This window comes from Eriocheir sinensis, chromosome 30 (assembly GCF_024679095.1).
Source record: "Eriocheir sinensis breed Jianghai 21 chromosome 30, ASM2467909v1, whole genome shotgun sequence".
NCBI classification, from domain to species: domain Eukaryota; kingdom Metazoa; phylum Arthropoda; class Malacostraca; order Decapoda; family Varunidae; genus Eriocheir; species Eriocheir sinensis.
This window is the reverse complement of record NC_066538.1, coordinates 1,255,006-1,271,799: the sequence shown is the minus strand read 5'-3', so window position 1 is coordinate 1,271,799 and position 16,794 is coordinate 1,255,006. Positions and strand designations below refer to the sequence as shown.

The 16,794-nt window shown below is 44.8% G+C and overlaps 2 protein-coding genes across 3 annotated transcripts; one reads left to right on the top strand and one right to left on the bottom strand.

Annotated features, from left to right (window-relative positions):
* Positions 1–373: 373 nt before the first annotated feature.
* Positions 374–9,864, bottom strand: LOC127005398 (uncharacterized). 2 transcript variants are annotated; one of them, XM_050874210.1, is made up of 2 exons: positions 9,748–9,864; positions 374–2,919 (listed from the first exon to the last, which is right to left on the bottom strand). In XM_050874210.1, exon 2 carries the CDS (start codon positions 2,861–2,863, stop codon positions 1,229–1,231), a length of 1,635 nt encoding a protein of 544 aa, XP_050730167.1. In that variant the 5' UTR covers positions 2,864–2,919; positions 9,748–9,864; the 3' UTR covers positions 374–1,228. The 2 variants fall into 2 exon arrangements, with proteins under 2 accessions (XP_050730167.1, XP_050730166.1); XM_050874209.1 differs by lacking the exon at positions 9,748–9,864 and adding an exon at positions 5,951–6,217.
* LOC127005400 (facilitated trehalose transporter Tret1-like) lies at positions 6,913–16,062 on the top strand. Its single transcript, XM_050874211.1, has 11 exons — positions 6,913–7,032; positions 8,607–8,749; positions 9,521–9,617; positions 9,770–10,021; positions 10,183–10,311; positions 10,565–10,774; positions 11,002–11,198; positions 12,672–12,822; positions 13,713–13,856; positions 14,436–14,539; positions 15,153–16,062. Exons 2-11 carry the CDS (start codon positions 8,657–8,659, stop codon positions 15,330–15,332), a joined length of 1,557 nt encoding a protein of 518 aa, XP_050730168.1. The 5' UTR covers positions 6,913–7,032; positions 8,607–8,656; the 3' UTR covers positions 15,333–16,062.
* Positions 16,063–16,794: the final 732 nt, after the last annotated feature.

The window sequence follows — 16,794 nt, the reverse complement described above, 5'->3', positions numbered from 1 at the left end:
CCATTATTCTATATGTAGAATAAGTGTAGTCAATCATTTTTTTCTTGAGATTTCTTCCCAGCCAGCCTTTGTATTGCTTGTTTGTATTTTGGTTACAAATTGTGTTGTTCTACAGCGTTTTACTAATGTTCTGTCCCTGTACTCCTTGGTTTGAGTTTACAAGACCCATGACGATTGTGCTCCTGGCCTAACCCAGCCTCCCCCCCCCCTAACCCCAGAGCAAGATTTTTTTTGGGGGGAGGGGGGGGGGGGAGGCCATGTACAGGGTTTTCTATGTGTATCGTGTCTACTGTAAATGTTTGTCAGACTACTTGTTTTCATTTGTCGTCATTTTTATATATAATTGAAAGCAAAACTTGAAATAAAAATCTGATTGCTGAGTCTTCTTTATTGTTTTGTACACTTCAGGATCTGCATTAATGTCTATAACACACACACACACACACACACACACACACACACACACACACACACACACCATCATCATCATCATCAGGTAAATACACATACAGAAAATAGATTGATCACCTCTTGCATTTCCCTCAAGCTCACCATGCTTAGCACAGCTGTTATATGAAGAATGATTAGATACTTTGAAGCTGACAATGTTGAGAGGCTTGTGCATGCATCATTTTCTGGTCACTTCACAGAATAGAAAAATACAAAAAAAATTAGAGATAACATAGAGCTGCAAAATGCTTTGTGCCTAATCTAGCCAAGCTATTGTATAAACTGGAAAATCTGAAACTGACAAAGTTGGAAGCAAGAAAAAGGAGGCAATAACAATTTCTAATGCAGTAAATGAATTAGAAAATGTGGACAGGGAAGACTTGGTGCTTATAGACAGTGGAAGAACATGGGATCGTTAACAGGCGGTGGCTGAGTGGTCAGCGTGCGGGCGTGGTGAGCCCGTGGACTTAGGTTTGTCCCACTTAAACACGCTGATTTTTCAAGCCATCACTGAGTGGCAGATTACCCACATGGTGCCCAGATCCTCAATCATCCCTAACTTCAGCGCCTGTCAAGTGGAGCACTGGAGGGCAGCACAGGCCAAGCAAGTCATGTATCATAGCAGCCACTATAAATAAATTTCATCCGTGCTAACGGGCCGAGGCCATCCAAAAGTCTACTGACTGAAAAACTATGGTTGGGTTTATGAGAATTTGTGTCACAGAACACTGATGGTTCTCTCCTTATTGTTATCCAGTGATGCATCCTGTTTTTATAACTATTTTCCAACCAGACAATTATCCATTTTTGAATCCTGTTTCTTTAAGTATGTTTTAACAGTTTCTGTATAAGGAATGCCTAGGAGCCTATGCAAACTACTCTGAACATAACCTGCATTGAAATTACAAACTGTTTGTGCCACAGCAAAGTCCAGCTTGGTCTTTGAAGCAAGGACATCCTTGGGGCAGTACTTCCACAGTCGGCTGTGGAAGGAATCATTTGGGTTTTGGGTTTTGGCGAGCAAACTTGCGCGTAATGTTTCATCAGTGGTCAGTTCCTCAAAAGTTCTCCTAACATGGTCCAGTTGGTCTGGCTCCAGTTCAAAGTGTCCCTTCATGTCCTTGTGACTTGGAGGGGTTTCACCCACTGCTACAGATTTGTTATAAAGACACCAAGAAGTGCTGGAGTCTGGGCACAAGTGGTGTCTAGGTTTGCTGTCGGTGGAGCAGTAATGGTACACTGAGGACATGATACTTTTTCTCATTTCACCCACTGACGTGTTTGCTGCACGCTTGATGCCTTCAGTTAAGCCACACTGCATTTGTGCTATGAAACCATCAGGGAATTTTTTACATCTCACTGAGGTTTTTCTCTTCTGTTTCTTTCCATCAACCACCTTTGTGTGGGTCCCTGTGTACAAGGCCCGTAAGGCAGTGCCAAGTTTCCTGGACAGGTGGTGCACACATTCTTCTTTTACTACTTCATGCTCTTCTCCATACGGACCTTCACCCTTATTTAGTCGTTTGATTGCATTGAAGGCAATACTATCACCATCACTTATGTAGGTGGTGTACCTCATGTTATGATCCAGGGACCGCTGCCACAGCCTGACAGCAGCACCCGGCTTCATCCCCAGGGAAGTTCCTTCAAAGTTTTTATCACAGGAAGATGAGTGCTCTTTATACCACTCTTCAAACTGTTCCTTTGTTATGTTCTTATTCTTTAACTCAGCTTTTTTCCTGGAACAAGCATTACATACTTTACTTAGAGTTTCATAATCTAAAATAAGTCTTGAGTGAACATCAATAATGTCGCCAACACCCAACAGTGAAAGGTTTCCTCGGGTTTGCCACGAGACCCCAAATGTGACGTCTACATCAAGTACTCCGTCTTCATCTGGCAGTCTGTTGAGCTCCCTGGCATAATATTCAAACACTGCCCTCCTGCTGCGCTCCAGCACCTCCTTGGCCTTCATTTTAGCCTTCAGTGTCACATACTTTGAATAGTTGCTGTAGGTTGAATTAGTAATGCTTCTCAGGTTCATCATGGCACACAGCTTATGAAAAGCTGCATTGCCCTTCCCCAGCAGCATGACGGCGTGGACCAGCGTCAGCGTCACCTCACGAACATTGTGCAGCACACTCACCCGGCTGTTTGAGGTGCCGGGCATCGGGAGTGAGTCACAGTTGGAACACTTTATCTTCACACTTGTGTCTACATGATGGTGAACAAACGAACACTGCATTTTGGATTCATAGCATTCCCCACAAGCTACATTATCACACAAAGCTTGCAGGTCTTCCTTCTTCATGACCACATACTCCATGGGTGAGGCAGTGTCTTCCTGGGATCTCAGAGTCAATTTCTTCCGTTTCTTTGCACTTGAGCGATTGTCACTGGTTTCCTGCACCATCTGTGTCAGTCTCTTTCGTTTCCCTCCATTTGAGGGGTTGTCGTCAGTTCCGTTCTCTGAAACAAAGAAGTTAATGTATATAAGAAAAAACTTCCTCTTACCATACGAAGATAAGGGAGAAGAGTGACAGAACTAAAAGCAGGTGGAGGGTCAAGGGTGGATGAGACATAGCAGTGCAAGTACCACATTGTGTGCAGCAGCAACAAATTAACTTGTTCCCAGAGAATCACTGCTTCATCCTTCCCAAGTTATTTTCATCACTGAAGGGCCATTACTCAGTTCTCACCATGTTTTTATATCATGTATATGTACATGTAGTACTATGAATTTCTCCATTACGTACCAGACTATTAAATTCCAGTGAACGAACAATTTGAATTAGCACGAGTTTCACTGGTCATGTCAAACTGACATCTGATTTCATATACTCCCTACCTGTTTTGGTGACAAGATAATGGCCCATAGCAAAAATTTTACCAATAAAGAGAAAGATGACTTTATAGCTACATAGTGACAGACCTTCTGAGTGTGCCTTTGACCTCACACAACACATAGCCCAATGAGACCATAAATCCTCCATCAGCACCAACATCACGAAAATCATTTCCTTAGCCAACTCTCTTCCCCTTCCTCTTCTTCTTCCTTTTCCTCTCTCGTTCCTTCCTTCCTCCTTCCTTCACTCCCTAACTCCTACTTCCCTTCTCCCTCTCACCCGCCTTCTTTCCCTCCTTAGTTTCTTGTCCTCTCCTTCCCTTCCATTCTCTCACCATCATCGTCATCTCCCTCTCCTTTCTTCTTGACTCCCTCCTTCCTCTCCTCCTTCCCTCTTACCTTTCTCTCCCTCCTTCCCTTGCTCCTTCTTTCACTCCATCACTTCAACTCTCCTTCACTACATTCCTCCCTGCTATACCCTCTCCCTTCCTCTTTGACACCCTCTCCTTCGTCCTTCCATCTTTCCACAGGTTATCCACGGTTCCAGTTTCTTCCCCACCGCCACCCCGTCCTTCAGCTTCGGGTTCAGCTTAGCAGGTGGTGTTGACATGGATGGCAACGGCTATCCTGACCTGCTTATTGGATCACCTGACCAGGACGCAGCGGTTCTCCTAAGGTAAAGGCGTATTGGAAACGGAAGAGGGAATAGAAAGTGCAGGTAGGAATAGGAGATGGGAATGAGGGAGAGGGAATATGAGGTAAGGAAGAGGGAGAGGTAAGGGGAATGCAGAGAGATAGGGGAGTAGCGTTAAACGGATTCACGTGAAGGCATATGTGGTCTTCTAAGGAGGTGTGTGTGTGTGTGTGTGTGTGTGTGTGTGGGTGGGTGGGGGGGGGGAGGTAAGATGGGAAAAGGGGTACTGAAGTTTTTAGTCAAGGTTAAGAAAGGGTTAAATGAAAGATGGCAATAATGAGGGAACTGAAATTGAGGGGAAAATCAAAATGGGAAAAGGGAAAAAATAGAGAGATCATGAAACTAGAATAATGCCGACAAAAGTTATATAGAAAGTAGAAAGGGATGGTGGTGAGGTGCCAAGTGTGTAGGGGAGAGGGAGCAATGAATAGGAAAGGGGTAGGTGAAGGGGATGAAGTGAAAGAGGGGGGGCCTGGTATGTTGGGGAGAGTGAGGTGGGGAAGGGCAGCACGCCGGGGGTATACAAATATGGTGCCCGATAAACAATAAGGGAGCCTACACCATACAACTGTACACTCCTAGGGCCAGTTCGACAGTCCAACACCGAGACATAGGGCCAGTTTCACAGTTCCCCGTGATGGGTTAGTAAACTCCCAAACCAATACGAGAGCCTTCGAAGTTTCCTTGTATAGTGTGAAGGGTTGGTAATGGGACTGGTGGATAGGGGAAGGATTGGTAATGGGACTGGTGGATAGGGGAAGGATTGGTAATGGGACTGGTGGATAGGGGAAGGATTGGTAATGGGACTGGTGGATAGGGGAAGGGTTGGTAATGGGACAGGTGGATAGGGGAAGGATTGGTAATGGGACTGGTGGATAGGGGAAGGATTGGTAATGGGACTGGTGGATAGGGGAAGGGTTGGTAATGGGACTGGTGGATAGGGGAAGGATTGGTAATGGGACTGGTGGATAGGGGAAGGGTTGGTAATGGGACAGGTGGATAGGGGAAGGGTTGGTAATGGGACAGGTGGATAGGGGAAGGATTGGTAATGGGACTGGTGGATAGGGGAAGGGTTGGTAATGGGACTGGTGGATAGGGGAAGGATTGGTAATGGGACAGGTGGATAGGGGAAGGATTGGTAATGGGACTGGTGGATAGGGGAAGGGTTGGTAATATGACTGGTGGATAGGGGAAGGGTTGGTAATGGGACAGGTGGATAGGGGAAGGATTGGTAATGGGACTGGTGGATAGGGGAAGGGTTGGTAATATGACTGGTGGATAGGGGAAGGGTTGGTAATGGGACTGGTGGATAGGGGAAGGATTGGTAATGGGACTGGTGGATAGGGGAAGGGTTGGTAATGGGACAGAGTCAACCAACCTAATCTCTTTCTAGAAGGGACTTGCTGAGTTCCTGGGAGACATTTTATTTCATTACTGAGCTCAATCTACTTATTACCATTCTAAACAGGCTTTTAGCACACTTTCCAGTCTTATTTTTCTTTGTCTTGGATTTCTGTTGTTCTCTAATACACAAGACTGGCGTGCTAGCCACTGTGGGGTTCCCTCCAAGGGACCCCAACCAGGTAAGAACCAGGTAAGGCCGTCAACAATTTCAAAGTCAGCCACCTTCTATTGGGTGTACTTCTATAGAGTTTTACCAACAAGTCCCCAAGTTCGTCGGGCTGGAAAGGAAATCAGAAAATGAGAGTAACTTCTACAGATCGACCAAAATCTGCACCATGAACATTGAGTTAGGCTTTTTTTCCGTGCAGGCAGAAAGATTATATTTCGAGGCAGGTCAGGTCAAACTGCAGGTCAGGTCAACTCGACAGGATCTAACCCCTACCATGGTGACAGGACAAAATGACAATATCCATCCACTGTAAACTATTTAACACTGACGGATCCCACAGCTTAACTTGCCCCCTAAAACACTCCATAAGGGTCAAGGCCATGCTTACCAGGGGCGTCATCTTGGACCTCCTGGCTTGGGGAGGCTTGGCGCTGACACCTTTTCTCGAGCCCCATTTTAACCCTCCTGGCATGCCGTACACGCTCCTGCAGTCGTATTTTATTCTTAGACTTCCTCGGCATCTTGGAAATGAACACAGTGCCACAGGTCTTCAAGATATGCCCGCCACGCCGCGCGCCTTGAAGTTGACCTTGATCTTGATGTCACAGGTGGCTTTGTCTTCTCTTCTTCGTCTTCTTTTTCTCCTTTTTTCTACTCTTCTCTTTTTTTTCGTCTTCTTCATTTCTTCTTCTTCATCTCTTTTTTTTTCTTCATCTTCTTCTCTTCTTTTTCTTCTACTTCATCTATTCTTCTTCTCTTCTTCATCTTTTCTTCTTCTCTTTTTCTTCTTTTTCATCTCTTCTTCGTCTTCTTCTTCTGCTTCTATTCAATTCAATTCTTCTTTTCTTAATTCTTCGATCGTCTCTTCTTTTTCTTCTTCTTCATCTCTTCTTAATTCTTCTTCTTCTCTTTTCTTTCTTCTTCTTCATCTCTTATTTTTCTTCTCCATCTCTTTTGACTGATAGCCTTTATTTCCTTCACATTAGCCTACTTGTGGTCTTTCCCCATTTCTCTTTTTAAGCCTCGATCATGTCGCTTGTTCCTTATTTAATGTTATATCTTTAATTATCCTCTACGTATATACCATTATTATCTCGTATCTACAATGAGGGCAGTCAATCAGATAGAGGAAGAAGATAATTTACATGTTTTTTCTCTCTATTAGCAAGAAATAACATAAAATAAGGCGTCAATCAAAGGAGTATTTATTGAAAGGATTAAAAGACAAGGGGGAGTTGTTTGCACGATGAATGTAAACAAACTTGCCTTTCTAACGGGTATACAAATCCATAATTATCTTCATTATCCTTTATCTACAACGAGGACAGTCAATCAGATAGAGGAATAAGATAATCAACATGTTTGTATCACTATCAGCGGGAAAAAGCGTGAGATAGGGCGTCAAATAAGGAGTATAATGTTGAGGGAGTAGAAAGGGGAGGGGTTGCAGCTGACGTGTCTTGTAATTAGGTGAGGAAAAACATCAATCACGCCTTGTAATTCCTCTGCCATGAACTTATTTAACTTATTCAACCTTTCAACAGTGTATTTAGTCACCGGGGAGTTAATATAAGGAAAGGCGTCAAGGCAGCACGAGGGAGATAAGGCCGTGACATGACTCGGTGGGCGTGTGTCAACCAAAGGCTTAAGGTTATTAGGGGAAACATTGGGATTATTGACGTTGATATCCTATTTAATTAACTCCTATTCTGATGTTATTGGGGGAAAATTGGTATTATTAATGCTGATATCCTGTTTCCTATTTAATTAACTGCCATTCTGATGTTACATATGTATTCTACTAGAGAGAGAGATATATTCTCCTTTGGGTTTAAACATCTGAGAATACCCCAAAAATATACAAAAAAAAAGGTAATTGTGGAGATTGATTCCTCACCTCCAAAATACAATATTATGCCTCCATATTATAATTAAGGGACGAAATCCATGTCCCTCAACCATAATATGAAGGCGCAAGTACTTTAAATTAAAGAAAAAGGCCTAATCCCTTTCCCGTAACGATCTTGGGGGACCCATGGGAAAACGTTTTTTTTGGTTGGGGGGGCATATTTAAACTACCCCAACGAAACTTTACATAACCATAACCGTCTCCACCAGTTCTTCTCCCCTGCACAGTTGCTGTCCATTTACAGGGGCCTTGTCCGCCCTCGTATGTAGTATGCATCTCATGTGTGGGGGGGGGTCCACTCACACAGCTCTCCTTGACAGAGTGGAGTCAAAAGCTCTTTGTCTCATCAGCTCTCCTCCTCATACTGATAGTCTTCTACCTCTCAAATTCTGCCGCCATGTTGCCTCTCTTTCTATCTTCTATCGATATTTTCATGCTGACTGCTCTTCTGAACTTGCTAACTGCATGCCTCCCCCCCTCCCGCGGCCCCGCTGCACACGTCTTTCTACTCATGCTCATCCCTATACTGTCCAAACCCCTTATGCAAGAGTCAACCAGCATCTTCACTCTTTCATCCCTCACGCTGGTAAACTCTGGAACTATCTTCCTTCATCTGTATTTCCTCTTGTCTACGACTTGAACTCTTTCAAGAGGAGGATATCTGGACACCTCTCCTCCCGAAATTGATCTTTCTTTCGGCCACCTCTTTTAATTCTTTTTTGGGAGCAGCGAGTAGCGGGCTTTTTTTATTATTGTTTTTTTTTTTTTTTTGTGCCCTTGAACTGCCTCCTTTGTTGTAAAAAAAATAAATAAATAAATAACCTAACCTCTAATGAGGGGCTTTGCCCCCCTCGACCCCCCTCCTAATCAGGGGGGGTGTAGCCCTCCCTGGACCCCCTACATGTATGATGTGCCGGTAAACCTAGAGAAGTACAACAGTATGTGAGACCTTGGAAAGGTTATTATTCTTGTGGGAGCAATATTGGAGGTGCTTAGTGAATCTCCCTATTTACCAATAAATACAACCCCACTATTGGAAGCTTGTGTCGATACCCCACAAGTGATAACATTGTTGGCACATAAAGTGTTTGTGGCCCAGCTGATTTGCCCTGACCATAGTGTTATTGTCTTTCAGATAAAGGTGAGGGTGTCTGATAAGGGAAGCCATTGTGAAGGGGTGACCTGATGTCGGAGAGTGAAGGGGAGTGGAGTCCATGGGGAGGCGACGAGGAAGAGGAGACACAGCGCCCACTCATCACCACTGGACAGCAACACCACGTGAGTGACGCTGCGGAAAACCCTCGGCTCTTAATCAAACCCTATTGTATTGTATTCCTATGGGCTGCAGTGCTTCATGGTTCGGCAAATTGCTAACCCTTAGACAGCAGTGGAACTCTATACAGACGGTCCAAAATTCAGTCAGTTTTGTACGGCAGAAATATAACAACACTTCCAGACTGCGGTGGAATCTATATATGGATGATAGTTAAAGCACCTCTTATGTGGTGTAACAATATTTATGCTGCTCCTAAGGTCGGCAGTGACTGTATACAGACAATTCATTTTGGGGGAGCTACCCTTCAAACACTGCCGCCGTCTAAGGGTTGATGGCGCAAAAACTCCTAAACTAACTCATTGGGGGAATAGTTGAATCGTTATACCTGTAAGTTTGCTGTATCTGAAGGTCTTGATAGGTATTAATAGTTTCTGTATCCGTAATGCCTTTGTTAACGAACTTACATGGGGAATAGTTGTGTTGTTGTACTAGTAAGTTTGTTGAAGGCAGCTAGTGATGTTTTGTCGCGTGAAAGGTTTGTTTAGTGTTGTGTCAAAGGAAGGGGATGAGGAGAAAGAGAGAGGAAGGCATTAAATGGACTAAAGGAGAAGGAAGAGAGGTGGGGACTGAAGGAGAAGGAAAAGAGGAAGGCAGTAAAGGAAAAAATGGAAATAGTGAAGGAAAAAATAATGATTGAGGTTAATGTCTAATGAGAGAGCTGTGTGGTGTTGTTGATGGTGTCCTGACATGCCTGTGGTGGCGTGTGTCCTCAGAGCATAGCAGCGGCGGACATGGCAGACCCCATCCTCACCACCCCGCTGGTGGGCAGCCGGCCGGCTCGTGCGCCTCAGTACATCACAGCCCTGGCAGGTGAGCCCCAACACAAGGTGGAGTCCCTGCGCTCGCTATTTTTCTCTACCACAGTCAAAGAATAATAACTTGCTATGTTTTTTTTTTTTATATTTGAACCATTACTCAAAACAAATGGTAATGTGCTTACTTAAGAGTGCTGTTGTTCCCAGCCACACTTGGAGCCTTGTCCATGGGCACCGTGCTGGGCTTCTCCTCCCCCGCCGGTGCCCAGCTCATCGCCAACTCCACCGCCGGGGACGCCCTGCACCTCAGCCAGGACCAGAACTCCTGGTTCTCGTCCATCATGAACGTGGGGGCGCTGGCGGGCGGGCCAGTGGGCGGCCTGTGCCTTAACGCCCTGGGCCGCCGCGGCACCATGATGGCCTCCGTGGCCCCGTTCATCCTGGGCTGGCTGCTCATTGGTGAGTCTTGGGGCGGGTGACGGCTGGCTCCCAGCGGCCAGGCCTGGCTGCCTCAGCCTGGCAGCTGGTTCAACACTTGGAGCCATTGTTATCTGTTTACATTGGCAGCAGCTGTTCCAGCCACCCTTGGCACTCACCTCTCTGTCTTCCTCCCTGCACAGCGTTGGCCCGGAACTTTGCCACACTGATGGTGGGGCGAGTGCTGACGGGGCTGTGCACCGGCATCACCTCCATGGCCGTGCCCACCTACATAGCAGAGTACGCCTCGGCCGACATCAGGGGAACACTAGGTCTGGTGAAGTCATGGCAGTGTTCTGTTAGGTGGGGTCAGATTCACAGCAGCCTAGGTTCACAGGAGCTGCCTTGTGCAGGCTTACCAGCCTCTTGCAGACTCCTTACACTCTTATATTCTTATGTTCTTACTATGTTATCACTGCTATGTGAATGAAAACTGTCACCTTTTATATTGTTCTTATAATTATTATTATTTATTTTTTCTTATTATTTTCTAATGTGACTAAATCTTCATTCTGTTGTTTCCAGGCAGTGGTTTCCAGCTAATGGTGACCATCGGTGTGGTGTACTCCTATGTGCTGGGCGCGGTGGTGCCCTCCTGGCGCTGGCTGGCCGGCCTCTGCATCGTCCCTCTCATCCTCTACCTCGTCCTCATGTTCTTTGCCAAGGAGTCCCCGAGCTTCCTTCTGCTCCACGGCAAGGACGAGCGCGCCGCCGCAGCCCTGCAGTACTTCAGAGGTAGGTAACAGTAGGACACCCTGGAGGTGGGAGGAGCCTCAGCCTTTGTTTAGACATGGCAAGGAGAGGATCAACACGGGTAAAAACACGGCAAGACTATCACCCAGATTGTAGGACCTTCAGCAAAGAGCAAGAGACAGATTGACAATAATGATAATAAGAGAAAGAGAAGGAACACATTGTACCACAAACTGCACCTGTGTTTCCCCTGGCCTCGCCGCCCCCAGGGAAGGACACACACATACAGACGGAGCTGGACATGATGCGTTCGTCGGTGGAGGAGCGGCGCCGCAACAAAGCCTCCTTCTCGGACCTCATGAAGCCCTACGTCCTCAAGCCCTTCTTCATCTCCCTCAGCCTCATGTTCTTCCAGCAGTTCTCGGGCGTGAATGGCGTCCTCTTCAACCTGGCCAACATTTTCAGTGTGAGTTGAGGCATGATAAGGACAGAGTGGTGTGGTATTATCCTGCAAACTGGTGTGGGTGTGAGACAGGGGGGTGTGATGTCAACATGGCTTTTTAACCTGTCCGCTGTGATTGGAACGAATTTGGCTTTCATTGGTAGCCTGATAACATAATGCTTCCATGTCTTTCTCTGCCTCTGTGGTGGATAGCGGAGTGTTTCCCATGTGGTATTGGTGTGCTGGATATCCCCTCCCAAGGTGCAGGACTTTACACTTTTCTTCATTGAATTGTAGCAGCCACTTTTTGATCCATTTCCGTAGCTTGGTGATCTCTTCTTGTAGGAAATCCACAGTCAAGAGGTTACTTTGCACATAGATGGTTGTATGCGAGAAATGAAAGCCAGATTGGTAGAGCTTTGTCCAAGGCTGAAAGTGAGAGGTATGGAGGAGTCATTGGTGGCGGGCATGTTTGGAGATGATACAGTGTTGTTGGCAGAGTATTCGGAGACGCTGCAGAGGATAGGGGATGAGTTTGCCAGCGTGTGTAGGAGGAGAAAGCTGAAAGTGAATGCTGGAAAGAGTAAGGTTATGCTATTTGAGAGAGCGAGAGAGCAGGTCGTTGATTTTGCAAAGCCATACAGAGTTAGAGCAGAGACCACAAGGATGTGTAAGATAAGGATGGGGAGGAGAGAATGGAGGAGATGACTTGAGTTTCCTTCCTTCCTTTTCTCTCTCTTTCATCTTTTCTTCATTCCTTCATACCTTTCCCTATTTCTTTCCTTTCTCTCTTCCTCATCTTTTTCATTCTTCAACATTTCTTAAACACTTAGTGACATTTTTGCTTGCATGGCAGTGTGGAAGGTGAGGTGAGGGAATGAGCAGTGAAGGGCAGACAGTTTTATGTAAGCAGTGAAGGGCAGTGAAGCAGAAGGGCAGACAGTTGTATGTTAGCAGTGAAGGGCAGTGAAGCAGAAGGGCAGTGAAGGGCAGACAGTTTTATGTAAGCAGTGAAGGGCAGTGAAGCAGAAGGGCAGTGAAGGGCAGACAGTTTTATGTAAGCAGTGAAGGGCAGAGAAGGGCAGACAGTTTTATGTAAGCAGTGAAGGGCAGTGAAGGGCAGACAGTTTTATGTAAGCTTCCCTACCCTCTCCTTCCCTTCCTTAACCTGCCCTTCCCTACCCTCTCCTTCCCTTCCCTTCCCATCCTTAACCTGCCCTTCCCTACCATCTCCTTCCCTTCCCTTCCCATCCTTAACCTGCCCTTCCCTACCCTCCCATACCCTCTCCTTCCCTTCCCTACCCTCTCCTTCCCTTCCTTACCCTACCCTCTCCTTCCCTTCCCTACCCTACCCTCTCCTTCCCTTCCCTACCCTCTCCTTCCCTTCCCTTCCCTTCCCTCCCTTAATCTATCCTTCCATACCCTCTCCTGCCCTTTCCTACCCTCTCCTTCCCTTCCCTTCCCATCCTTACCCTCACCTTCCCTTCCCTTCCACAGACTTCAGGCTCCACGCTCTCGGACAACGTTAGCTCCATCATCGTGGGTCTGGTTCAAGTTGCGGCAACATTCCTCGCCACCGTGCTCATGGATAAGGCTGGACGGAAGATTCTGCTGATTGCGTCCTCGTCCATCATGGCTGTGTCCCTGGGTGAGAAAAATGGACACTGTTTCTTAGAGGTTAAAGCTCTTTGGCGTGATGACCACCAGATTATGCTCGATTATTCACCACTTTCTTTACTTTTTTTTACTTCAAACTCTCAAACTGCATACAAAATACGATATAAAAATAAAGTTAAGCGTAAAAACCTATTTTATTTGTGTTTTGTTTGTTTGTTTTTGCATTCGTTATTGGTCAGAAACTACGAAAATGCAATGCGATGAGTACGATAATTTGGCAACGCTGATGATGACCTTGGTGAGAATGCGTATTTTTTTATTTTTAGAATGTGCTATCTATTGTATCAGAGGTTTTGAAGTTTTCTTGATGTCATTCAGTTTAGACTTATGCATTGCCCTCCATGTCATTCACAGTCTTGGTGGATAGTAGAGCTCAGGATAGTCATGTAAAAGTGAATGGTAATAGTCACCTCTTGATGTCGTGTTATTTAAAATCGCGTTACTTAAACATAATTTCCCCATAAGAAACAATAGTAATAGGGGGTTACGTTCCTGGACACTGGGAAAGTCTGCCTATTTTGGGGATTTTGATATTCTAACCTTAAAAAAACACATTATCAATACATTAGTACTCACGGAAACAACAAAAACACGCGTTCTCATTTTATTTACATTTGTACTTCACTTTCAACACTCGACGCTTGTGTTTCTTTTTCTTTCAGTTGACTTCGGAATCGGTTAATCGGCTTTGCTTCTTGTCGTTTCTTCATTAATTTGCCCTTGAGCTGTTTCCTTCACTGTAGAATAATATACATCATCATCATCATCATCAGCATAATCCTCACCCAAAAATGTGCATGTAAGAAATAATGAGTAACTGATAATATTTTTTTTCTTTTATTTATTTATTTTTTTTTTTAGTTGCCTTGGGTGAGTTTTTCTACATGAAGGAAGGGGACGAGGAGTGGGCGGAGCAAACGCTGGGCTGGCTGCCGCTGCTGTCCCTTATGGTGTTCATCGCGGCTTTCTCCATCGGCTACGGACCCATCCCCTGGCTCATGATGGGTGGGTGCATGCAAGGGGGAGGGGGGGTGGGTCTGGACTTCCTGAAGGGGGAGGGTCTGAACTTCATGTGGGGGGTGGTTGGGTCTGAACTTTGTGTGTGGGGGAGAGGTTTGAGCTTCATGTGTGTGAGTGGGGTCGGAACTTCATGCTGGGGGGGGCTGAACTTCATGTAGGGGGAGATCTGAACTTCATGTGGGGGGGGGGTGTCTGAACTTCATGTGTGCGTGTGGGTCTGAACTTCATGTAGGGGGGTGGTCTGAACTTTATGCTGGAGGGGGGTCTGAACTTCATGTGTGTGTGTGGGTCTGAATTTCATATGGGGAGGGATTTGAACTTCATGGTGGGGGGTTTGAACTTCATGCAGGGGGAGAGGTCTGAACTTCATGCAGGGGGAGAGGTCTGAACTTCATGTGTGTGTGTGGGGGGATCTGAACTTCATGTGTGTGGGGGGAGGGGGGGCTGAACATAATGTGTGTGTGTGTGTGTGGTTTGAACTTCATGACAACAGTAACCAGCATTGTCCAACAGTAGATATGGTCCATCACACCTGACATATATAACTTAACTTGCTTTACTCAGGTGAACTGTTCCCCTCCAACGTGAAGGAGTTGGCTGCCAGTCAGGCCACCATGTTCAACTGGACCCTGGCCTTTGTGGTGACCTTCATCTTCACGCCACTTGAGGTAAGCACTTTTTTTCTCTCCACTGTTGCACGTAATAGCTGGAGGTGACTGTTGATATGTTCTGTAAATGCATTGATCCCTTGGTTAAAACACTTGATGCCTTTCTCTTCTGCAGACGTCCATAGCATATTGTCCCTCTTTTTCACTGATGCAAGTTTAGCTACAGATGATCAGTGATATGTTCTATAAGTGCATTGATCCCTTGGTTAAAACACTTGATGCCTTTCTCTTCCACAGACATCCATAGCATAGTTAGTGTCCCTCTTCTTCGCTGATGCAAGTTTAGCTACAGATGATCAGTGATATGTTCTATAAGTGCATCGATCCCTTGGTTAAAACACTTGATTCCTTTCTCTTCCACAGACATCCATAGCATAGTTAGTGTCCCTCTTCTTCGCTGATGCAAGTTTAGCTACAGGTGATCAGTGATATGTTCTATAAGTGCATTGATCCCTTGGTTAAAACACTTGATGCCTTTCTCTTCCACAGACATCCATAGCATAGTTAGTGTCCCTCTTCTTCACTGATGCAAGTTTAGCTACAGATGATCAGTGATATGTTCTATAAGTGCATCGATCCCTTGGTTAAAACCCTTGATGCCTCTCTTCCACAGTCGTCCATAGGTGATGCTTGGATGTACTGGATCTTCGCCGGGCTGTGTGTGCTCAACCTGGTGTTCTGCGTGACTGTGGTGCCGGAGACCAAGGGGAAGACGCTGGAGGAGATCACAGCTTCCTTCGGCGCCCCGGCTCCCCCGCCCGTTCCGGAGAGGCGCAACTCCTCCGACTGTTGAGGAGGTCACTCGTTTTTTCCGCCATAACCAAGGGGATGTAAGAGGACTCCAAGCTGTCCCAATGCAGAGTTGTGATATGTGTGTGATATTACGAGAACCCAAGAAAGAGAGTTGTAGAGCTTAAGACAAGGCGTGAGGGACTGGGAAGGCTGTACTGCCTGTCTCTGCTCCTTAGTACACTCATCCCTCAAATAGTACGGTTTCCAATAGTTCGGTTTTGGTTTTATGTGGATTTTCTAAGAAGATTTTTAAGGATTTTTAAATATCCCATTGAGAAGGAAATTTAAAAATCCTAAAAGATTTTCCATGACAATCTGTATAAAACCAAAACCGAACTATTGGAAACCGTACTATTTGAGGGACGTCACTGTACACCCCAGGCCGCCCGCTTGTGTGTCACCAGGCGTTGCTACAGATCAAGGAGCACAGAGGGGTGTTAGGAGGCCTCGCTGCTGGGTGGCTTAACGGTCAAGTGTTCCATTAATCATTTTTTACCCCATTGAATTTTCTACGCTTCAGTTTTTTTCTCGGAACAAATATCTTATACCTTAATTTTTCTCCCTCATTTAATTTTCTACGTCAGTTATTTTACAACTTAATTTCTACCTCGTTTGATCTGTTTACATTTTTTACTTCAATTTTTTTTTTATCTTATTCAATTTTCTACAACCATTTTTTTACACTAATTAATTGAGGCAACACCTTATTTTTTACATCAATTAATTTACAACATTTTTTTTACACACCTCAAAGGGAAGGAAATTTTACACCTTAATTTTTTACATCAATTAATTTACACCTTAATTTTTTACATCAATTAATTTACACCTTAATTTTTTACATCAATTAATTTACATCTTAATTTTTTACATCAATTAATTTACACCTTAATTTTTTACATCAATTAATTTACATCTTAATTTTTTACATCAATTAATTCAATTTTTTTTTTTCAATTAATTAATCTTTAAAATTTTTACATCAATTGATTTACACCTTAATTTTTTACATCAATTGATTTACACCTTAATTTTTTACATCAATTAATTTACACTTTAATTTTTTACACACCTCAAAGGGAAGGGAATTTTACACCTTAATTTTTTTTTTCTACGCTTGAGTTATTGATTTACACTTCACTTATTGTACTTTTTAATTGACTTTTATACTTTTTTTCCATTTCCGCTTCAGGATTTCAATGACCGTTGCACAGATCTGATTTTATGGCCATTGTGAATATTGTAGGAAATCATTTTAACCCGGTAGCAGCGGGGATCATGTTTCTTAATGGTCCCTCCAAGCGAGAAAAATGAGAAAAAATCACCCCTCACACAAACCATCTCAATATATATATCAAAGAATTTGTGATCAGATTATGTATCATCTATTTTAAGGGGTTGATATCATGGCATAAATTTGGCCCGTCGCTACTACACGGTAAAGCCACAAATTTGGCCCGTCG